Here is a 23,027-nt window from a genome sequence, read left to right on the forward strand (position 1 = left end):
CTCCCGGCGGCCGGGCGGAGGTGCGCGAAGGCGGAGGACTGGGGCGCATGCGCACGTCTGGGCGGGGCCGGGGCGCGCACGCAAGCCCAGGCGGAGCCTGCGTGGGGCACGTACTCCCGGCCTGGGGAGGAAGGCAGACCCGGTTCTTTCCTCCCGGCCCAGGAGGCAAGTCCTGAGAGAAAACTGGACACATGGCCTTTTGCACACTCGCAGGCACGCACACACACAGACGCAGCAGCTTCCCGGCTACCCACTTCGTGCAGCAAAACAAACACATCCCTCTAGACACAGGCCTTGTAATGATAAGTTTTATTAGACTTAGGAGGGCAAGATAATCAATAGTCCCTCAAATTAAAAAACAAAAAACAAAAAAAAAGTACAAAAGGTACATACAAAACGTGAGATCAGACGACTAAACTTTCTCGACTCAGGGCCAAGTTCTGCAAGGGAGAAAAAAAGAGGGTGTGAGCTGGGGACTCTGGAGGAGAGTCCAGGAAGGGTCTTAAAGCCAGGGAGGGCTGTTCACTCACCTTCTTAAGCCTCCTCTCCCGGGAAGCCTGGGAGTCGGTCTCAGAGTAAGGGGGAGGCGCTGGAGGGTAGTAGGCCTCCTCATCTTCCTCCCTGTAAGGTCTCCTCCTCTCAGCTGGCCCCTTTTTCCTCAAGGCCTCTTCTAATAAACGCCCATCATATTGGGGGTCCCCAGACCTGGAGCTATCTTCCCGAGGGTCCCGGGAGCGGTGGTAGCGGGACCTAGGGTCAGCATAAGGGCGGTCTCTAGACCTGAAGTCATCATAGTGGGGATCCCGGGAGTGTGGAAATTCCCTTGGGTCATCTTGGTCATAGAGATCATCCCGGCTTCGGCTTCTGGGAGGTCCATACGCTTGGCCTCTCCTCCCCCTACTTGGGGGAGACCTCCTCCCAGATTCAGCAGAGCTTGGCCGGGTAAGGTCATCCAGAGCATCCACAGATCGTGCACGGGGCCGCCCGGCCCCCCAGCCACTCCCTGGCCGCTCCATGGGGGCCTCTTGCTCCCACCGCCTGGGACTCTGAGGGGAGTGGTGACTCCATTCTTCATCTCGGATTGGGGTAAGGGCAGGACCCCGGGATGGCCGGGATCTCCAGTCGTCCTCATGGAGGGAGGTGACTTCACTCATGGCTGTAGGGGAGGGGAGGTGGGGGTGTGTCACTGACTGCTGGGAGGTCAGGAACTCCAGGGCCCAGCAGTGTCACCCACTTGGCTCATACACTTTCTAGAAGACCCTAAACTTCTCATCTTTTTAAGTATTGACATGCAGGGTCCCGTACACTTCTCACTGTGGCTGTGGCTGTGGCTGTGGCAGGGAAGGAGGGACTGTGCCCAGGATTTGCCACAAGCATACACAGGGCAGGTGTCAGGGAGACTTGGTTCTCCCTCCCCACTCAGGAACCCCTCAAACCCCAAGGCTCCCACTCACCCCGCTCTACGCGGCCATTGGGGGCACCAGGTCGAGAAGGGTCAAAGTTGGCCAGCTCTTTTTCCATGTAGTACAGGACCCGCATGGAGTCGTCCTGCTGGCTGGCCTGAATTCTGTAGCCACTGCGGACTTCTAAGGACAGGAGATGGAGGTGATCAGTTTAGAAGAGCAGATGTAGACCCAGCTCCCTCCCCTAAAGGCATGTCCAATCTTTTAACAGTTGGTTCTTACCAGAGGTCACACTGCTGTCTGTGTCACGAAGCAGGGGTACCTGGGAGCTGTGGCCACCAACTGAGGGAGATGACTGTCAGTGGCTGTCTACCTGGAGCAACCCATATCCAGCCTCCTCTCCCCTGCCTCCAATCCCCTTTCTTCCAGCCCCAGACCCCTTAGGACCCAAATGTCCAGCCTACCCCCTGCCCAGCTGCTCCTGGCTCCCCCAGGCCTCACCTGAGCTATTCCTGTCGAAGTCTCCAGGGTACCCATTGTAGATGGGGCCCATGGGAATCATGGCTGGTGGGGGCGGGGTCTTGGCAGGGGAGAGGTGAGCATAGGTGCTTGGGGCGTAGATGCTTGGGACGCCTGAGGTGGCGGCTTTGCCGGCAGCATACACTGGGAAGGACACACAATATGAGAAGGTGGCCAGGAGCCATGCCGCTTTTTGCTGTGTTAGAGGGTCTGGAGGAACATATGCCTGGACCTTCTTCCCGATCCCCCAGCCATGGGGCTTCCCTAGGCACTTGTGTGCACTGGTAGCACGTGCTACCAGATGGGGGGCCCCCATCTGGCCCCCATCTGGCAAGCCAGCATGTTTGTATGATGGTTTGCCAACATTTGACAAGGTTTTACATAAAATCCCAGCTCTCTAACCACCTTGTCAGGAGATGTGGCCACCCTGGGCCTGTGTCCTTACAGAGCAGTAGGGCGCAAAGGAGCCCCTATAGGTAAAGCCCATGTGCTAGATTCTCTAGCTGGATTCAAGTATTCCCTTGACCATTCCAGAAAATGCATCATCTGGGGAGGAATCCCATGCCCACTCCCCTCGCATGGCTGCTGGGTCCTCCAGGCCCACATGCAATGGGAATCAGTCTGAGGCAAGAGCGTGGGAGCCTCAGCGTTCACTTGACTCAGCCAAGCAGCGAACCAAGTACCTCCAGTGGCGGAGGGCCACAGCCACTCCCACCCTACCCCCCGCCTGATTCTAGGCTGGACAGCTCAAGGGCACATCCTCTTTGCTGCCTTCCTCCCCAGGCAAGAGGCTGAGTTCTGGTGGCTGCTCTTGTGTCAGAGTCACTGGGCCCCAGGAGGCTGCTTCCTCCCTGGGATTGGGACAGGGAAATGGGAGGCACAGAAAGCTCCCTCCTCTGATTCAGTTTGGAAACAGAAAGCTCAGCACTCAGCACCCCCAGGAGAAGCCCCTCGGTAGCTCAGGTGATCTGGCAGTTCCCTAACTAACCATGGGAACTGGACCAACTTCTTACTAGCTGGCAGTTGTGGACCAAAGGAACGGGGCCCCTGGCAGTGAGTTCATGGGTTCTCTGAGGTATCAGGGTCTCAGGATGGAAAGAACATGGCCTGGGGACAGGCATTTGCCACTGTGGCCCCAGCCTTAGTGGGGTAATTGCAGACCTGGATGCAGCCCCGGCAGGGGGGGTTGGGGGCGTCTCTCATCACCTGTGATGTGGGCTAACACCCCCTGCCTGAATACGAAGCTCTCAACTAAAAATGACAAGAGAAACAGGATGGCCAGCAGCCTCCAGAGAGCAGCGGATTTTCCTCAGGACAGCAATACTTTGAGGAACCGGGTTGCTCACTGCCGAGTTCAATGTCATAAAATTAGCCAGTGTGGATTGAGCCGCAGCCCTGTGCTGGGTGCTCACACGCACTCTTCCCTTCATGTTCAAACACCTTCTGCGGGGACCTGGCAAAGAAGGAAACCATCCGGGAGAGTGGGTGCTGCTTGTGTGAGGTCACACAGTTTCACTGCCAGGGCTCCAAGGTGCTTCCTGGCCCTTAGTCATTACCAGTGCTGACAGCAACATGTCCGACAGCTAGTGGGTGAGGAACATTTTCTGTAGGCTGAGCCCCGCGCTAAGTACCGGACACACAAGGGGAGGTGGCTCATTAGGCTTCCAAGCAGGTGACCTGTCCAGCCAGGCCTTATATCTCCACCTGCCTAAGCCCACAACAGCCGCCTGCCACTTCACCATGAAGTGCGGAGGGGCACTGCCGTACCTGGACGCTCTAGAAGGAACTGGCAGCGCTCACGTCTCTGAGGAGAGGAGCTGGGCCAGTGGCAAGAGGGAGACTCCCTCTCTTTGCTTCCCCCTTCCTGTTTTGTTTGCTCTCTCCCCTTCCGTCCCCAGCCGTACCTACTCTGATGTGCTAGAGATGGCCTTAAACACGGCATCCGCGTCAATCCCAGAGTGCTTTTGTGGACGTGGGCTTTTAAAATTTTGTAAATTATACAGTGCTGTAAACCTTGTCTGGTGTCTTACTTTTTCATTGCACATTTTGTTTTTCAAGGCAGCTTTTCTTCCCAGTGAATGGCATTTTGCACTATCTGAATCCTTTTTTTTTTTTAACCATGTGCATAAATTATGCTTTCAAAACAAACAACTCCAAATAAGTGAAAATCTAAATGAGCATTGAAGACAGCAGATCCTCCTTGGCCCACTTTGTTCCAGATTGCTCAAACCCTCCAGAACAGTGACAGTGTCCTGGGAAGCGGGCAGAGGGCTACCTCCTCCCCTGGAAGCCAGGAGAGAGGCCTGCAGGGGTGGGCGTGTGAGGGGCACTTACAGGCCTCCGGACAGCAGCACTTCTCCGGGCAGCAGGGACACCTGACATAACAGCAGCACGTGTGGGGGCAGCACTGACACCAGCAGATGCCCAGGAGGAGGAAGACGAGGAAGGCAGCCAAGCAGACCACGACCACAAATAGCCAGTCTGCGGAGGGAGGAGAAAAGGCCATGAGCGGGAGGCCTGGGAGGACACGGGGACACGCGGACACAGGCACAGCGGGGCAGTGCAGAGTCACGGGTGGGGCGAAGCTGTTTGTGAAACTTGCTGGGGACGTTGCAGCCCCCTGCTGGATTCTCCGTGCCAGACGCCGGGGCGCAGCAGCAGAGGGATGCCCGCCCTCTACGACCCAGGCCAGTCCTGAATTTAGGGAGCTTGCACTGGGCTCGTCAGGGAAGGCAGAGAATGAGGGGTGACCTGGCTGGAGCAAGAACAGGATGGAGCCTCAGAGAAGGGACAGAGAGCCAGCTGCCCAGATCCTCGTCTCTAGAAGAGTAAGGCAGGCACCAGTCAACAGGAGCCCCCTGCCTACACCCCAGGCCCCTGCTCAGCCAGCCCAGCCCACCCCAAATCCCAGGGCCAGGTCACCTGATGCCACGGAGTTGGAGTCAGGTGAGGTTAGTGGGGGTCCACAGAGAGCAGTGTTTAGGGTGGGGGAGAATACTTAGCAGCGGTAAGTGGTGTCGGGGGCGGGGGGGGGGACGCCACCCCGTACCTTCCATGGGCCCCGCCTGAAAACCAGGTAAGAGCTCTGCCACCCCCGAGGTCCTGCCTGGAGGGACAAAAGAAAGACAGATTATGCTGGCAGGGGCCAGCCCAGCCTGCCCCTACCCTGAAGCCAAGCTCCAGGCTCATCAGGGTGAAGGTGTCCTGAAGCAGACGGGCTGGTAGCCCAGGAGGGTCCTGGCACACAGTTCCTGCCGCGCGCCCCCCACCAGTTGAGTGCTATTTTCCAGAAGGCTTCCACCACATAATTTATCCACTCTCTCATGCCATGGGGAATTCTCTTGCCCCAAAGGGTCCCGTGGTTCTGAAGGTTCAACCTCCGTGTGGGCACTCCATCTTTTCCACATACACGGGTCCTATCGCCCCAAAGGGCTCCATGTCATGTGACAGGGACAGTCCTGTTCCATCAGGCAGAGGAGGCACAGTGCCCGAGGGCCCATGAAAATGTTTTAATTTTATTTTAAAATCTGAAGAAAAAAATATAGTAACACTGAATATATAATAATGAATTTACAGCAATGCAATCATAAAACACGTATTTTTGATACGAAGGAAGAGGCCCATGAAGGCAAAAGTGCCAACAGGCCATCAAAATCATAGCGTGGCCTTGAGTTCCGTCTCATTTCACACTCTGTCCCATACGCACATTCCATGGCCCAGCTGGTGCCGCCGGTTGCTCTGTGTCCCACTAGCATCGTACCGCCGGGGCACCCACACACCAGCTGTGCGTCAACAAAGCTCTCCCCCACAGACCTCACATACTCCGTGCCACCTGCCCCGATGAGGAGGTTCTAGCACGCAAGCCAGCAGTTCCCAAAGTGTGGTCCTGTCCACGAGGCTACAACTCTCAGAATGACACCACGCCATCATTCGCCTTTTTCGCACCCCATCTCCCGCAGGTGCGCAGGGGTTTTCCAGAGGCTCCGTGCCGGGCGATGACCTCATCGCTCTGAGGATAATGGATCGGGTGCCCACGTGCCTCGTGCTTAAAAAAACCTCCTGCTTTCAGTTTGTAATAATCCGCAAAACCGTCCACGAAAACTCTTCGCGAGCCTCGATAGTTGTTTAATGCGTTAAGCAGGTCCTAACACTACATTTTGGGAAATGCTGATGTAGAATGTGCATGTGACCAAAGGCCAGCGTTCTCTGGGTCACCCACACGTGAGCTCTGCTGTGATCTGAACACCCTGGAGCACGTCCCCCATCATGTGTGTGCTCATTCACACATGTGTTTCCTTGCATCACACGTGTGATGATGGCAACGCCCAGCCCAGCAGTGCCACGCGTATAGCACACGCCTCACATATAGCACACGCCACACATGACTATATGTGTTGGCCGGTAACAGAGCATCTGGCTAATGGCAGCGTCCCTTCCACGCATGGCAGCAGGATCCAGCCTTCCCTCCTCACTCCCTGCCAATTAACTCTGAGAATTTCGAGATTTTTAAAAACGGAGACCAGGAAGAGGTAGAATCCCCAGCGCTCTCCACTCTCAGTGTGGCTCTGGCTTATCTGAATTGTTGGGGGGAGGGGTCCCTGCCTGGGGTGCAGGGCAAAGAGAAGCCCCAGTGACTGGTGGTGCCATGAGGGGAGAGCGAAGCAGGCGACAGAGTCCAGAGAGCGAGCTGGAAGGCGGAGGGCAGACGGCAGACATACACAAGTGGCTGAAGAAGGGGCCCCGGTCCCGGTTCCCACCCCCTTCCCGGGCCCGCAGGGCCCAAGCCCACTCACCCAGAACGATGAGCTCTGCATAGGCCTCGTTGTTCCCCTGGAGGTCCTGCGCTGAGACCACGGAGCAGTAATATACACCGCTGTCCCCCCAACCCGTCTGGTCAAAGGTCAGGTCAGCATCTGCAACAGGAGACAGGTGAGGGAGCCTCGGGGGAGGGCATCGGGGCCTCCCCGAGAGCATGTCAGGGAAGAGGGTAAGAGAGCAGGCCTACACACGGACCACGGGAACAGTAAATGACTCGTACCAAGGGTGTGCTTTTTAGGCTCTGTTGTAACTACCTAACATGGGGTGTTTCAACTAGTCTGTGAGGTGGGTCCTGTTACCTTTCCTGTTTGGTAGATGAGAAAAGAGGTCTGGCGAGATCACCTAATCTGACCCAGGTCATAAGAGTCGTCAGCGGTGGAGCTGGATGGTCTGACTCCAGAGCCTGGGCTGCAGATTTATAGCCATTGTCTTACCACCTCTCACAGCAAAGGGGACTCCCCCGACAAGAACCACCATAGTGCCTGGGATAGACCCAGGGGCAGGGGGCTGGGGTGGCGAGGCAGAGAAATAGGCCAGATTCCAGGAATTGGGAGCCGCCCAGGCCTGGGAAAGAGTGGCTGTGAGAGACACTAGGGCCGCCCCCAGTTCCCGAGTCGCCAGCCCCACATTCCAGGTCAGGCCCAGGGCTTGGGACGCTCACACGGGCCAGGAGCCTGTCAATTACGGCGGTAATGAAAGTCTTTCAGCACATCCGGTTTCCTCCCTACTCCTCAGACCCTAATTAGTTAAACCCCTTCGGCCATTCACCCACGTGGGATGGGGTGGGACCCCAGGCGACTCCCCAGGAGGCCTTTGAAGGATGGAAGACAGGAACAGGCCAGAAATGAGCACCCCCCTCTCCCACCCCAGGAGTCCAGGCCGCTTTCTCCGCAGCTGCTCTGGCTCTCTGGCTCCTGCTGACCTGCCTACCTCCCTGACCCGCACACCCAATGCCCTTCCCCATGTGGGCCCCGAGGGCACGAAGTGTGTGCCCCAGTCTGCACCACCTGGGACCCAGCAGGGCATCAGTCCACTGATGAAGTAATGAAAGAGCTGATCCCTCTTCCTTTTTCAAAAGACCTCGCGCCTATAGGAAACCCTCCTGCCGAGGTCCTCCTACGCCGCTCCAAGCACCTTACCCCAGCCCACAAGGCCCTTGGCAAGATCTGGCCACTGGTTACCACACCAGCCTCAAACCCACTGTTCTCCTTTGCTCACTAGACTCCAGACACACTGGCCTCCTCACCGTCGCCCAAGATGCTGGGCCCATACCTGCCTGGCACTGGGTTCCCAGACGCTCACAGGGCCGGGTCCATCCTGCAAGCGTAACCTCCACCTGACTGCTGAATTGTATCAGCCAGCTCAGGGGCTGACCCTCCGTGACCCCATGCCCAAGGGAATGTGGGCTCCATGCAGGCAGAACCCGGCCTGTCTCGGCCACTACTGAGTCCCCAGTGCTTGGCACGGGGCCTTGGCCAGGACCTGGAAATGAACCCCTTCCCTCTTCATGCCCACCTTCCTTAGCACCTGCTGTCTGTTCCAGCATTGTGGGCACATGGCTGTATTCAAATAGGCACTTGATACACTCATTCAATATTCAACACATAATCACCAAATGCACCCTATGTTCCGGACATACCTGAGGCAACTGGCGTGCTAGAAAGGCAGTCCTCCAAGTGTGATCTACAGACCCCGGGGTTCCCCCAGATCTTTTCAGAGGTGTCCTTGAGGTCAAAGTTATCATCATAATAATACTAAGGTGTTATCTGCCTTTCTCACTCAATCTCTCGTGCGTTGCCAGGAAGTTTTCCAGAGGCTATAAAGCCTGTGCTGTCACAGTATACTGAATGCAGCAGCGGCTCTGAGAAGCCAGCTTCTCCTGCTCGGGCAGACTTGCAGGAGATGTGCAAAAATACAAAACTAAAGCAATGCCATACTCTTCGTTAAAGGTTTTTGCTTGGGTTTGGAAAATATGGTTCTTTTTCCATAAGAAAGCATGTTATTTATATTAACCTATAACAAATTGGTTATTGTCATTTTAAATATTTTTTAAACTCCTCTGTTTGCTAGTCATAAAAGCAAAGTTCTCTGAAGTATTTAAGAGTGGAGAGGCCCTACAACCGACAAGTTTGAGAACCACTGCTACATACAGCAGATATAAATCCCGGCTCTGACGGAGCTCAGATCCTAACTGGGAAAGAAAGACAAATAAACTTAAATATACCACGTATCAGACGGTGATAAGGAGTACGGAGAAACCCGACCAGAGAAGGCAGACGGAAAGTGCCAGAGGTGGGAGTTGTGTAAATTTAAGGGGTGGCCAGGGAAGCCTTACACGTAAGGTGACCTTCCGAGCAGCTGTGAGGGAGTAGAGGACACAACTCCCCTCCACAATCACACATCTAGCCACTGATTATTGAGCTCTTCCTCTGTGCTGGGTCCCTTTCCATGTATTCTCACTGAATCCTCATAAAACGCTGAACTACGTGCTCCCAAATCTTCCTGATTCTCCGGAACACCCTCTCGGCCCATCATTTTTCCACCTGTGTCCTTAAATCAGACTCCAACCAAGTCTCCAAAACCAGAGCTGAGGGGCGGGTCCCTACCCTGTGCTGCAGAGGTGGATGGGAACCCCCGGCTACAGCCAAAGTTCACAGGCCAGGAGTTGAAATCCCCTGGCTCCTCTGGGCCGGATCCCAGGCTCAATGTTTTCTTTGAGGCTGTATAACGTTTTCAAAACCCACACAAAATATGGCTTTCCAGCTGCTTTTGATCAATTCTAAGGCCCGGGCCCACCTCCTTCCTGCAAGGCGCACCCTGTTCCCGGTCTATGTGTGGTCCTGACATCACTCGGGCTGGGCATTGCCCTCATTGTTTTAGGTGCCAGGAGGAGGTGCTGGGTCTCCAGTTGAGAACAGAGCAGGGCCTCCTCCACATCTCTGGGCCTCTGGTTCCTTATCTGCATCAGGCAGAAGCAGCCCTCACCCCAGGGGTCCCATGGGCTTTCTAGTGCTACTGGGGGGGGGGGGGGGGGGGGAGGGCACACGTGCCCAGGCAGCCTGGCGAGGTAGAAACAAGGCTCCCATCCCGGCGCTCCACGTCACCCAAAGCAAGGAGGAATGGAGGGGTAGCCAGAGGCACCCTGAGCTGAGGGACACACCATTATGGTTTGCCAAGGACAACTTCCAGTTAAAACCTGGACAGCTGGTGGCCCTAGGAACACCAAAAGGGGGTCCGCTTTTCTCCATCCTCAAAGCCGAAATGGAGGAAGCTCCCGCGGCTCCCAGATTTCCTGAGAGGACATACACACAATGGATATTTACACATTACTGCCTGTATCAAACACGACACAGAGCGCGTCAAGGCAGCTTGAAACCCCCGCGTCAAGGCACCTTAGGCCTCTGGAACAAGAAGAGTCTACCCCAGGAGAGCCTGAGGGTCACTCTGGAGTTTTAGCCTCAGCAGAGGAGGCGTGATTCCAGCCAGCCTTCAAGGACACTCTCAGTTTGGCGGTATCCGGACAGGGCTGCTGGGTAGTCACGCCTGGTCCAGGCCAGAGACGGCTCTGGGTTATAGGGGAGGGGCCTGTACAGGTTGAACCCCCAAGAAGCTCTCTGACCTCAAGAACAGCAGGATGCTTTGGGCTGAGCTGCTCATGAAAAGTCAGGGCAAGCTGTTCGGGTCCCTCCCCCAAGCACGACTGACAGACTGGGTCTCTGGAACCCTGCCTTCTGTCCATGGTCTAGACAGAGCGAGGGAGTGTGCTCCACGACCTGCCTGGTCTCTCGGGGTCTGCAAAGGGACGCTCCCTTCCCTGCTCTGTCCCCATGCCCAAGATTAAAACTCTAATCCTTATTTAAGACAGTGAAAGGGTAAATCCATTACATGGGTTGAGCGTTCATCCCTCGCCCACTACAGCCCCATCACCTTCCCCGAGATTCTTTAGGGTCTGGTCCTTCTGTCTCTTATTTTAATGTTTATTTATTTTTGAGAGAGAGAGACAGAGACAGAGTGCGAGCTGGGGAGGGGCAGAGAGAGAGGGAGACAGAATGCGAAGCAGGCCCCGGGCTCTAAGCTGTCAGCACAGAGCCCGACGCGGGGGGCTCCAACTCACAAACTGTGAGATCGTGACCTGGCCAAGTCGGACGCTTAACCGACTGAGCCACCCGGGCACCCCTAGGGTCTGGTCCTTCAAAAATCATATTCACTAAACGTCTTAAGGGGTGCGCCCTGACTCATTCCATATAGTAGGTGGCCCTAGCTGGCTTGCTCTGTAGCACTTAGTACTCCCTGAAATTCGCTTTCTCTGCTTGTTTACTGCCAGTCTCACCCCACTAGAATGTCACCTCCTTGAGCACAGAGACCTTGGCTGTCCTGATCGCCACTTACATCCACAGCACCTAACATTTAGCAGATGCTCGATAAATACCGGAAGAATGAATGGATCACTTCCTACCTGCTCCTTACTTAGTCCCAAAAGGCATTTCCTATTAGCTGGCAGCATTATGGTTAAAGACCAGGCTTCTGAAGTCTGCCTGGGTTCAAATCCCAGCTCCAGCTCCTTCTTAGCTGTGTGTCTAGACAGCCACTCTAACCTCTCTGAGCCCCAAAGCCAAGAGTGTAAAATGTGGTCACGAGGACTGCATAGGAGAAAGTATGTAAGGTGCCTGGCAAGTCATAGGCTTTACCCATGAAAATCTCTCACCCCGTCAGCTTACTCATGTTACCACCTTGGTGAGCCCTTTGCTGACCACCCTGGGCAAGTAAAGGGATTACAAGCTTGGAGATGAGACCCAAAGTGGCCGCCTTAGAATCGCAGCTCTGTGACCCCGTGTAAGCTGCTTTACCTCTCTGGACCTCTATACAATGACAATAGAATCTCACACAATTACTGTGTGGTCTAAATGAGTTAATCCATACGAACCCGGATGAGGGCCTTGGCACATACTTATATACATTTTTACATATTGTTGCTGGTATTAGTATCATTCTAGAACCGCTGCTTCTCTTCATTACCCAATTTTATGTTCCAAGCACTTGACACTACATGTTATCTCATTGGTCTCCCTCACTGGAATGTGGTCTCCACAAGGGAAAGGATTTGATGAACTTCCAGCATCAAACGGCACCTGTATACGTTAGGTGCTCAATAAATCTTTGTTGTTAAATAAAGCACAGACGGATGAATGAATGGATGGATGGAAGGAAGGATCCCTCCCTTCATCAAGCCTTTTAGACACTGGTACTCAAGAGCTTCCAAGGGGGGCGACGCGAGGTTGGGCACAAGGGAGCCAACACCGCCACCCAAGCAAGCCCCGCCCCGTCCCCTGCCCTGCCCAGCCCAACATACTTCCTGTGATGGTGATCCTTCGGCCCTGGTAGTAGTCTCCCAGGGTCACGGCATTGCCCTGCTTGGTGGCTACAACCCTGACAGTGCGCATGCTGTCCTGGCACTCCACGTAGGGATTGTAGCCTGGGTTACCGGCTGCCAGTTGGGCATTGAGCTGGTTGTCCACACTGGCTGGGGAGAAGGCATCGGCGATGCGGTCCCGGCAGAAAGACTTGTACTTCCAGATCACAATGGGTGCCGTGGGAGTCGTGGTGGCTTGGTAGGTGCAGGGCAGGGTCACGGGCTGGAAGAGGATCACCACGTGGTAGGGGTCTGACACAGTCACCTGGATGGCGCTGGCAGGAGCTGAGGGCAAGGGAAGAGTCAGCAAGGGCTTCTGTGAGCTCAGGGAAGTGCCTCAGGAGTGAGCAACATCACTGGTCACCAGTGGGACACTTGCAAGTGTAATGGTTTTACAGAATGCCTAGCACACATTGTTCCTTAATCCCTGGGACCGGAGAGGCTGCTCAGATAATCATGCCCATTTCCTAGATCCGTGGGGCTAAAGTGGCAAGTGCAAGGTCACACAGCCAGATTTCTTGGCACGTCCTGTCCATCCCTCTTCCTAGAGTGTGGCCTTGGCTCCCTCTTCCCTTAGCCATTCTCTCATGAGAAGGACCTCTCTCTGTGGCCTAAGCAGGAAGGCGCAAAGACCACCCCAAGGCCACTGCACTCAAGGCCCTACTGCAAAAACAACCACTAAAGGTTCCAAGTTCCATGGGGTCTTGTGACTGGGGGGCGAGGGAGGGGAGTGGAATTTTGGAGTTGTTTCACTGAACTCTTTTGCCATGGAGTAGCTAAAGCCCCCATAGTGTCTCCATCAGCCTCCCACCTCACCCGACCCTAATCCATCTCAAAAGTGAACACACCAAAAGTGCTTGGGTAAGGATAAAGTCCCCTCCACATCCCCACCCAAACATCTGATCCAGGTGAAAGCTTGCCAGCAGAAGATGGTTTCACACCAAGTCCGTTAAGTCCATCCCACCAGACCCTTAAGCAGATACTTCGCAACATGGACGGGGCTGGGGCCTGGGGAGTCCCAATCCTACATCCACCCAAAGCCTGGGCTCTGTTTCTTGAACTCCTTCTCCAGGCGGCGTCTGATCCAGCCCTCGAGTGTCCGCTCTCCGTTACCCCAGGTCTTAGAAATCTTGGGGTGCGCCCAAATCCCCATCCCGGCCTTTGCCAGTGATCGGGTGGTCCTTTCATCCCGACATCACAAAAGGTCCCCTTCTCCTTGCCGCTCCAGGATTCGCGGTCCGGGGAGTTTCACTTCCTGCTATCTCTGAACTAGGGCGGGGGAGAGTTCCTTGGCTCGAATGGGGAATTCCCTTCACCCTGGCACCCAGATTTCCCGAGACCCTGGGGATCCAGAGATCCTAGTCTCGGCGCTCCCCCTCCCCCAACTCTCCAGCCCGCTCGGCTGTGTAGAACTCCATCCATCCCCCTTCTACAGTGCCGTCCCGCCGCTCCGCCGACCAGAGGCCCCGCTCTCCATACCTGTGCACAAGGTGCTGAGAAAAAGCCACACGAAGACGACCGCGCCCCAGCCCCGAAAGGCTAGGTGAGGGCCCATCCCCCAGGAGAGCCCGCGAGCCACTGGCGCCATCGCGGCCGTCTGGGCGCGTCTGGCCCGCGCGTCCCCTACTTGGTACCGAGAGGGTAGGGGGCGCGGCGCGCACCAAGCCTGGGAGGGGTGCTTGCTCCTCCCCTTCCCGCTTCCGTTCCTTGTCCCTATTCCAAGCCCACCCTGCCCTGTTCCAGGACTTTAATTAGCGTAAATAACGTGGATGAGGAGCACGCTTCAGCTTTCGGGGAGAAACTCGCCGGACCCACTGTGGCTCCCCGAGCCACTCCACCCCCTGCGCGCTCTGGGGAATGGATCAGCCCAGGTACACTGGGTGAGAGCAGAGGGCTGGGCCAGGGGGTGGGCGGTGGGGAGGGGCTCCTCCACCTCCCTCCCCGGAAGTGGGCTGACCCAGGTACGCTCCGGCCCCGAGGGTCGGAACCAAGTGACCAGCCCGCCGGGAGGGCGCCTGCGGACTGGGGGTCCTGTCCGGCCCTCTTCTGCCCTGGCGAAGCCGCGCAGAGTGTAACTCACGAGAACCGACGCTTAACTGGGGTGATTCACCTGTTGAGGGGGGCGGGTCCCTCCCTGCACCTGTTCCCTCTCTGCCCACACCCCTCTGCCCGGCTGGCGATGGACCCGCCTGGGTACACCCTGCGGGGAGGGGCGAGTCTTAGCGAGCTTTGGGCTGGGGGAGGCTCCCGTCCAGGGAGAACGGAGGCGTTGCGGGCATGTTGTGCCCTCCACTTAGATAATTGAAAGAACTGAGTGAAGTTTCCGGAAAGGAAGCTCTGCGCTCTTAGGGACGCCCGAGGGGAATCAGGCCCAGGAAAAGTTGGAATTCTTTTTGGGAAGTTTTCTCCGCCTCCCTTCCCAAGTCGCGGTTCAGTCCCCGGGCAGCCATCGCCCCAGGTTAGGCCTCCGGACACGCTCGCTCTTAAAGGGCCGAGCGGAAGCGCGCAACTACGAATAGGTTTCGGCGTAAGGATTCCCAGGGTCTGGGCCACCTGCGCCCGAGGGTGGGGTGTGTCGAGGCACCCGAACGCGAGGCGTTCAGCGCGGCTCTTCTGCCCCCCGAAGGCGGCTCGGGGAAGCGCCTCCTGGGGAGCACTAGGCGCTTACTCGACAGACTCCCTGGAGGTAGCGAACTGGCCACTGGCTGGCGGGTGGCCGGTGCAGTGGCCTCGGATGTTTTGTCCCACTGCATCCTGTTAAAATTCAAGTCGGATCACGTACAGCTGTTCAAAAACTTGCTGTGGCTCCCCTTGCCAGAAGAAACCAAAATACTTACCGCGGCCTGAGCTCTCTCTGGCTTCCCCTCCTTCCACTCTCCTCCAGGCTCACTCAACTCCAGCCACACGGGCTCCCGCCCCGATGCTGGAATGTGTCTCTCCCACTCCCACTCAGACCTGTTGTACTACTCCCTCTGGCCGAACCCCCTTCCTGCAGATGGCCACTTGACTTTCCGCCTCCTTTACGGCTCTACAGAAAGGTCATTTCTTATAAAATTTCAACCCTCCCTCGCCTCTTTGTTTTTTGTGTATCTGTGATAAAATATACATACCATTTTAGCCGTTTGCATTTATTTTTTAAAGTTTAGTTGTTTATTTTGAGAGAGAGAGAGGGAGAGAATCCCAAGCAGGCTCCGTTGCTGTCAGCAAGGAGCCTGACATAGGTCTCGATCCCACCAATGGAGAGACCATGACCTGAGCCAAAATCAAGAGCCACCGAGGTTCCCCAGCCTATTTGTAAGTGTCCAGTTCAGAGGCATTAATTACATTCATAGCGTTACCTTCTCATCGCCACTATCTATACCCTTTTTTCATCATCCCCGATAAACTCTATCAATTCAACCATAACTCCCCATTCCTACCTGCCCCCAACCCCTGGTAACCTTTTCTCTACTTTCTTTGTCAAACTCGCCAATTCTGAGTAACTCATATAAGTGGAATCATACAACATTTGTCCTTCAATGTCTGGTTTATTCACTAAGCATAATGTTTTCAAGGTCTGTCGATGTCGTAGGATATATCACACCGAAAATTTCCTTCCATTTTATGGCTTCCATTTAAAGTATTCAATGTATGCCACATTTTGTGTGTCCACTTGTCTATTGTTAGACCCTTGTGTTCTTTTCCACCTTTTGATTATTGTACCTAATGCTGCTGTGAACATTGGTGTATAGATACCTGCTTTCAGTTCACTAGGATATATATCCAGGAGTAGGATTGCTAGGTCATATGGTAGTTCCTAATCTTGAGTAACTGCCAAGATCACATCAGCTGCACCTTTTACATTCCCACCACTAACCCAGGATGGTTCCAACCTCTCCACGGCCTCACTGACATTTATTATTTCCCATCTTCCCGATTATAGCCATACTAGTTGGCGCGAAGTAGCATCTCATCATAGTTTTGCTTTACATTTCCCTAATGGCTAAGGATGGTGAGCACCTTTTCATGTATTTATTGGCCATTTGTACATCTTCTTTGGAGAAATGTCTGTTCAAATATTTACCCATTTTTGAATTGGGTTGTGTTGTCGTGGAGTTGAAATTCTTTCTACATTCTAAGTATCAATCCCTCGTCAGATATATAATCTGCAAGTATTTTCCCCATTCTGTAGGTTGTCTTTTCACTTTCTTAACAGTGGTCTTTGACACTATTAAGTTCTTAACAAAGGTTCTTAATTTGATGCAGTTCTGTTTATCTGTTTTTTTTTTTTTCTTTTGTTGCCTACGCTTTTGGTGTCATATCCATGAAATTGTTGCCAAATCCAAGGTCATGAATATTTTTCCCAATATTTTCTTCTAAGAGTTTTATAGTTTCGGCTCTTAAGTTAGATCTTTGATGTATTTTGAATTAATTTTTGTACATGGTACAAGGTAAGAGTCCCAACTTCATTCTTCTGCATGTGGTCATCCAGTTTTCCCAGCACCATTTGTGGAAAAGACTGTCCTTTAACCGTTGAATGATTTGGGCACCTTTGTCAAAACTCAGTTGACCACATATATGAGGGTTTATTTCTGGGTTCTCTGTTCTATTCCATTGGTCTCTATATCTGCCCTTATGACAGTACCATACTGTTTCAATTTCTGTAGCTTTGTAGTAAGATTTGAAGTGTGAGTCCTCTGACTTTGTTCTTTTTCTCCCCAAGGTTGTTTTGGCTATTCAGGTTCAGGGCAATTCCATATGAATTTGAAGATTTGCTTCTATTTCTTTGAAATAGGCTGTTGGAACTTCGATAGGCATTGCATTGAATCTGTAGATCACTCTGGGGAGTATTGACATGTTAAGTCTTCCCATCTATGAACACTGAATGTCTTTCCATTTCTTTAGATATTCTTTAACTTCTTTCAACAATCTTTTATAGTTTCAGCTTCCAAGTCTTTCACCTCCTTTTTCTTTTTTTTTTTAATCTGATAGAGAGAGCAGGTGTGCCGCACACAAGTGGAGGAGAGGAGCAGAGAGAGAAGAGAGAGAGGATCTTAAGCAGGCTCCGTGTTCGGTGCAGAGCCCAACATGGGGCTCGATCCCACGACCCTGGGGTCATGACCTGAACTGAAACAAGAGTCAGACGCTCAACTAAGTAAGCCACCCAGGTACCTCTCACTTCCTTGATTAGATTTATCTTAAGTATTCAATTCTTTTAGATGCTACTGTAAATTAAATGGAATTGTTTTTTTATTTCCTCTTTGGTTGTTTAATGCTGTTGTATTGAAACACAACTGACTTTTATGTTAGTCTTATACCTTGAAAGTTTCTTGAATTCATTTATTTATTAACTCTGGTGGCTTTCTTGTGCATTCTCTTGGACTTTTTCTATACAGGATCATGGCATTTGTGACTAGGGGTAATTTTATCTCTCTCCAATTTGAATGCTTTTTACTTCTTTTTCTTGTCTGATTGCTATGTTAGGATTTCTAGTATTGAATAGAAGCAGTGAAAGTAGGCATGCTTGTCTTGTTCTTGACCTTAGAAGGAAAATATTCAATCTTTCACCATGGAGTATGATGTAGCTGTGGATTTCCATAATACTCTTTATCAGGTTGAGAATTTTCCCTCTATTCTTAGTTTTCAGAGGGTTTTTGTCAATAGAGTTTATTTGATTTTGTCAAATGCCTTTTCTCCATCGAGATAATCATGTGTTTCTTTTCCTTTCATTCTATTAATGTGATATATTACTTTGATTAGTTTTCTTATGTTGAACCACCCCCCTTACATTCTTGGATAAATTCTAGTTAGTATCTTTTAATATGCTGTTGGTTTTGCATTGCTAATATTTTCTTGTGATTTTGCATCTATATTCATAAGGGACAATGAACTGTAATTTTCTTTTCTTGTCATGTCTTTGTCTGGCTTTGGTATCAGGGTAATGTTGGCTACATAGAATGAGTTATGAAGTGTATCCCCCCCCTTCAATTTTTTGGAAGAATTTGAGAAGGATTGATGTTAATTCTTCTTTAAATGTTTTGTTAATCTGTGAAATCATCTGTCCCTGGCTTTTCTTTGCTGGGAGGTTTTAGATTACTGATTCAGTCTCTTTACTTATTATAGGTCTGTTGAGATTTTCTGTTTCTTTTTGGGTTAGTTTAGGTAGATGTATGTTTCAAGGAATTTGTCCATTTCTTCTAGGTTATCTAATTTCTTGGCAGATAGTTATTCCTAGTATTCTCTTGTAATTCTTTTTATTTCTGTAGGGCCAGTAGTAGTGTCCTCACTTTCATTTCTGATTTCAGTTATTTGTGTCTTCTATCTTTTGTTTTATCAGTCTAGCCAAAGCTTTCTCATTTTTGTTGATATTAAAAAAAAAACAAACCTTTTGGTTTCATTGTTTCTCTTCCCCCCACGTCTCTATTTTATTTCATTCTGGTCTACTTTTCATTATTTCCTTCCTTCTGCTAGTTTAAGTTTTGGTATATTGCATTTTAATTTATCTCTAAGTATTTTCTAATTTCCCTTGTGATTTCTTTTGACTCACTATTTTAGAGTGTTTATTCTCCACAGTTGTAAATTTTCTGTTTTTCTTTCTGTTATTCATTTCTTACTTAAGCTCACTGTGACCAGAGAAGATGGTTTGTATGATACCTATTTTTTTTTTTTTCAAATCTACTGAGATTTAGTTGGTGGTCTAACACATGGTATATCCCGGAAAATGACTCATGCATACTTGTATTTGTTGTTGGGTAGAGTGTTCTGTATATGTCTGTCAGTGCTAGTTGTTTTATTGTGTTGTTCAAGTCTTTTATTCCTTACTTACTACTTGTTTGTTCTATCCATTACTGAAAGTGGAATATTGAAGTCTCCAACAATTATTGTAGAACTGTCTATTTCTCTGTGCAGTTCTGTTCACATTTGCTTCATATTTTAAGGTACATAAATGTATAGGGTATGGTTTCTTGCTGTGCTGAAACTGTTATTAATAGATACTGTCTTTCTTTGTCTCTTGAAACCTATTTTCAATTTGTCTGATATTAACATAGCCATTCCGGCTCTCTTTTGGTTATGATTTGCATGGAATATTCTTTTCTATCCTCTCACTTTCATCCTGTTTGTGTCTTTGAGTCTAAAGTGAGTCTCTTGTAGACAGCCTATGGTTGGATCATGTTTTCTTTATCTATTCCACCAATCTCCATCTTTTGACTTAAAGTAATTATTGATGAGGAGGGACTTATTTTTGCCACTTTGCTATTTATTTTCTGTATGCCTCAAAGCCTTCTCTTTGTGCCTTTCATTGACTCCATTACTGCCTTATTCTGTGTTTAGTTCATGTTTTTACAGTAAAATGTTTTGACTCCCTTCTCATTTCCAATTATATATATATATCCTATGGCAATTTTCTTTGTGGTAACCCTGGGAATTACATTACATATAAAAGCTCCTGAAGTTATAACACTTCAGTTTGAATTTATACCAGCTTAATTAACTTCAATATCATATAAAAACTGGGCTCCTGTACATCTCTATCACCTCCTTCCCTTATTGGTGTCTCAAATTACATCTTCATAAAGTGTTTTCCCAATAGCAAAGATTAATAATTATTTTTATGGATTTTCTTCTAAGTCATGTAGACAATTAAAAGTGGATTTTAATATAATAATATCAGCTTTAATAATTGCCCATGTATTTACCTCTGCTGCAGAGCTTTATTTCTTCCTATAGCTTCTGGTTACTGTCCAGCATCCTTTCATTTCGATTAGGAGGACTCCCTTTATCATTTCTTTCAGGGCAGATCTAATGGCAACAACATCTCTCAGCTTTTGCTTATCTGGGCATGCTTTAATTTTCCTCTCATTGTTGAAGGATGATTTTGCTACTTATAGAATTCCTGGTTGAAAAAAATTCTTTTCTCTCAGAACTTTGAATATTTCAACCAATTGCCTTCTGGCCTCCAGGGTTTCTGACAAGAAATTAGCTAAAACTCTTACTGGGAACCACTTTATGTAACAAGTTGCTTCTCTTTTGCTACTTTCAAGATTGTCCCTTTCTCTTTGGCTTTTACCAGTTTGGTTACAATGTGTCTTGGCATGCGTCTTTTGAGGTTAATGCTGTTGAAGTTTGGTGAGCTTCTTTGATTTATAGATTCATGTCTTTCTTAAAACTTGGGAGGTTTCTGGCCAATATTTCTTCAAATGTAGTTTTGTAGTAGCTTTCTCTCTGTCTTCTTCTGGGACTCCAACAATACGTATGTTGGTCTGCCTGATGGTGTTTCATAGGTCCCTGAGGTTCTGTTCACTCTTCTTCAATCTTCTTCCCTTCTGTTCCTCAGACTCAATACTGTCGGTTGTCCTATCTTCAAGTTCACTGATTTTGTCTTCTGCCTCCTCGCATCTGTTTTGAACTCCTCGAATGAATTTTTCATCTCAGTAATTGTATTATTCAGCTCCAGAATGTCTATTTTTAATATTTTCGATCTCCCTATTGATATTCTCATTTTGTTCATACATCATTGTCCTGTTTTTCACCATGTCTTCTTAAGCTCTTTTAACATTTTAAGACTATTGTTAAAGTCTTTGTCTAGTCGTCTGCCACCTGGGCTTCCTTGGGGATAATTTTTTCTTTGAATGGGCTATACTTTTCTGTTTCTTTAATGCCTTATGACTTTTTTTTTTTTGTTTCAAATGGACATTTGAATCTTATAATGTGGTAACTCTGGATATCATATATCCCCCTCTCCCCAGGGCTTGCTGGTAGTTGTTGTTGTTTTAAGGTATCTCTGTGCTGGGGATCAGCCCAAAGTGTACGTTTAGGGTCATCTCAGATCTTTTCTGAGTTTGCATTTTCCCCTGGACTTATGCAATGACTTTCTGAATTCCCCTACATTCTGTGTGTATGGTTGCTTGCAAATGTCCTAATCCATAAATGTCTGGCTTCCAAAAGGGGTAAAAGGGGAGAAAGCCCAGAGGCTGCCCTTTTAAATTTCCCAGAAGCTGCTTCAGCCAGCGGGGGTCAAAACAATGGTGGCCTGCCTCTGTGTCTGCACTTCTGTGATCAGAAGCAGTAATCTGCAGTCAGAACACAGAACCTTGATATTTAGAGGGCAAAGTCCTTGTTGCACATTCGCCAATAACAACAGTGGCTGAGCACTTTATTTACAACATCTCATCAAATCTTCATAAGTGCCCTTTATTGCCAGTACCATTAAAATCCCTGTTTGAAAATGAGGAAACAGGTTTACAAAGAGAAAGCCATTTGATCAGGCCTCCATTGCAGGAAGAGACTTCACTGCAGTTCCTTAAATTGTAAGAAAGAGAAAAAGCAGCCCCTGATAGCTGGTAGCTGACCTGACACTAATCACAGTGTTGGTGTCATTAGGAGGTGGCCTGTAACTCACAGCTAAGTCATGGTATGCTATTGAACAGAAACAACCTAACAGAATACTAATATCACACAAAGCCTCTCTGTGACTGTGATGAACCAAGACAAAAACAAGATCACGCTATAATCATGTCTGAACAGACATGACAGGGACATTGTCCAAGCCACAAAATAACCAAATGTCCTCCCCCTCTCCCAGGTCATATGAGTGACTGCCACTTTAGCTACACTGCATTCTTCTGATCTTCTAGATAGTATAGAATTACTCCCCCCAAATAAGCATTCTCTTCTACATCTCTTCTGTATACAAAATTACTCCCCCCAAATAAACATTCTCTTCTACGTCTCTTCTGTATACAACGCCCGGATTTTGTTTGTCTTCAATGACTTCTGTAGTCAGAGAGGGTTATACTTCCCCAGTCCTAGAAAACAAATTCTGATTGTCTTAAGCCAATCATGGGAATTCTCTTTTCTCTCAGGGATTGGTTTGGGTCTGCACATGGGACCTAATCTTGGCTAATGGAACCTTAGGAGATCTGATGGGATGATTTTGCAAATGATTTTAACTTTCTGATGTAAAAGAACACTGCTTGTGGTAACTATCAACTGTGGTAATCTGACTTCCTTCTACTAAATGTTTTAACTGACTTCCTTCTACTAAACTGACTTCCTTCTACTAAATGTTTTCTGGGCATAGTAGAATTCCATTTCCTTTGTTGGATTGGTGAACTGGTGGTACCATGTAACCACTTCTGGCCAGTGGTTTGTGAGCAAGTGACAGGTGTCATTTCAGTCCAGAGCATTTAATTATGGATGTGAAATCCGACAGAGCTCTCTTTTTTCCTCCTCTGGTATGAAACTGGAAATGTTTGAGGTGGCTTTGCTCCATCATCCTGGGTCCCTGAGTGATTATAATACCAACCCACAATGGATGCGGAGCTTGAGTGAGAAATAAACCTTTGTTTTTGTAAGTCATTGAGATGTGTAAGCCTGAGGTATTGCTACATTTGCTGTACAAGCAAATAGCCTATCTTGAGTGATACAGAAATTAGTATCAGGAGTGAGGTGTTGCTGTAACCAAAAAGAAAAACACATGGCACTGGCTTCAAACACAACAAAAGGAACAAGAAATGTATTTGAAACCAGCAGGATGGAGGCTGTTGGCTGAGCTACTTTTTTTTTTTTTTTAGGTTTATTTATTTATTTTGAGAGAGAGAGAGAGAGAGCACATGGGAGGGGCAGAGAGAGGGAGAGAAAGAATCCCAAGAAGGCTCTGCACTGTCAGCGTAGAGCCCAAGGCAGGGATCAAACTCATGAACCTTGAGATCATGACCTGAGCCGAAACCAGAAGCCGGATGCTTAACGGACTGAGCCACCCAGGCACCCCTGCCTGAGATACTTCTAAAGGCAAATGATTTACGTCATGAACTTGCAGCTTTGGTGGAAGCAGCTGGAATACAGAAGAGCATGCGTGAAAGTTCACTAAAGTTGGCCAAAATTTGGGAAGGCCCTTG

At 49.9% G+C, this 23,027-nt stretch overlaps 1 protein-coding gene and 1 long non-coding RNA gene across 7 annotated transcripts; one reads left to right on the top strand and one right to left on the bottom strand.

Moving 5' to 3' along the window:
* Window positions 1–302: 302 nt before the first annotated feature.
* LSR (lipolysis stimulated lipoprotein receptor) lies at window positions 303–13,755 on the bottom strand. 6 transcript variants are annotated; one of them, XM_042919055.1, is made up of 10 exons: window positions 13,630–13,755; window positions 12,091–12,435; window positions 6,716–6,835; window positions 4,972–5,028; window positions 4,257–4,403; window positions 1,905–2,066; window positions 1,686–1,745; window positions 1,455–1,586; window positions 531–1,156; window positions 303–440 (listed from the first exon to the last, which is right to left on the bottom strand). In XM_042919055.1, the coding sequence occupies exons 1-10, from the start codon at window positions 13,736–13,738 to the stop codon at window positions 405–407; spliced, it is 1,794 nt and encodes a 597-aa protein (XP_042774989.1). In that variant the 5' UTR covers window positions 13,739–13,755; the 3' UTR covers window positions 303–404. The 6 variants fall into 6 exon arrangements, with proteins under 6 accessions (XP_042774989.1, XP_042774990.1, XP_042774985.1 ...); XM_042919056.1 differs by lacking the exon at window positions 4,972–5,028 and having other exon boundaries at window positions 13,630–13,747; XM_042919051.1 differs by having other exon boundaries at window positions 303–1,156; window positions 13,630–13,738.
* LOC122208292 lies at window positions 12,922–14,011 on the top strand. Its single transcript, XR_006197188.1, has 3 exons — window positions 12,922–13,011; window positions 13,586–13,693; window positions 13,894–14,011. It is a non-coding gene; the product is annotated as an uncharacterized LOC122208292 (long non-coding RNA).
* Window positions 14,012–23,027: the final 9,016 nt, after the last annotated feature.

This window comes from Panthera leo, chromosome E2, assembly GCF_018350215.1.
Source record: "Panthera leo isolate Ple1 chromosome E2, P.leo_Ple1_pat1.1, whole genome shotgun sequence".
Lineage (NCBI taxonomy): Eukaryota > Metazoa > Chordata > Mammalia > Carnivora > Felidae > Panthera > Panthera leo.

Excerpts from the sequence above, each read along its gene's own strand:
- LSR (XM_042919051.1), bottom strand. The coding sequence starts at position 13,738 with ATGGCGCCAGTGGCTCGCGGGCTCTCCTGGGGGATGGGCCCTCACCTA. Across the intron at positions 5,029-6,715 it reads TGCAGAGCTCATCGTTCTGG|GCAGGACCTCGGGGGTGGCA; the intron begins GTGAGTGGGCTT and ends TTGTCCCTCCAG. Across the intron at positions 1,157-1,454 it reads CAATGGCCGCGTAGAGCGGG|CCATGAGTGAAGTCACCTCC; the intron begins GTGAGTGGGAGC and ends CCTCCCCTACAG.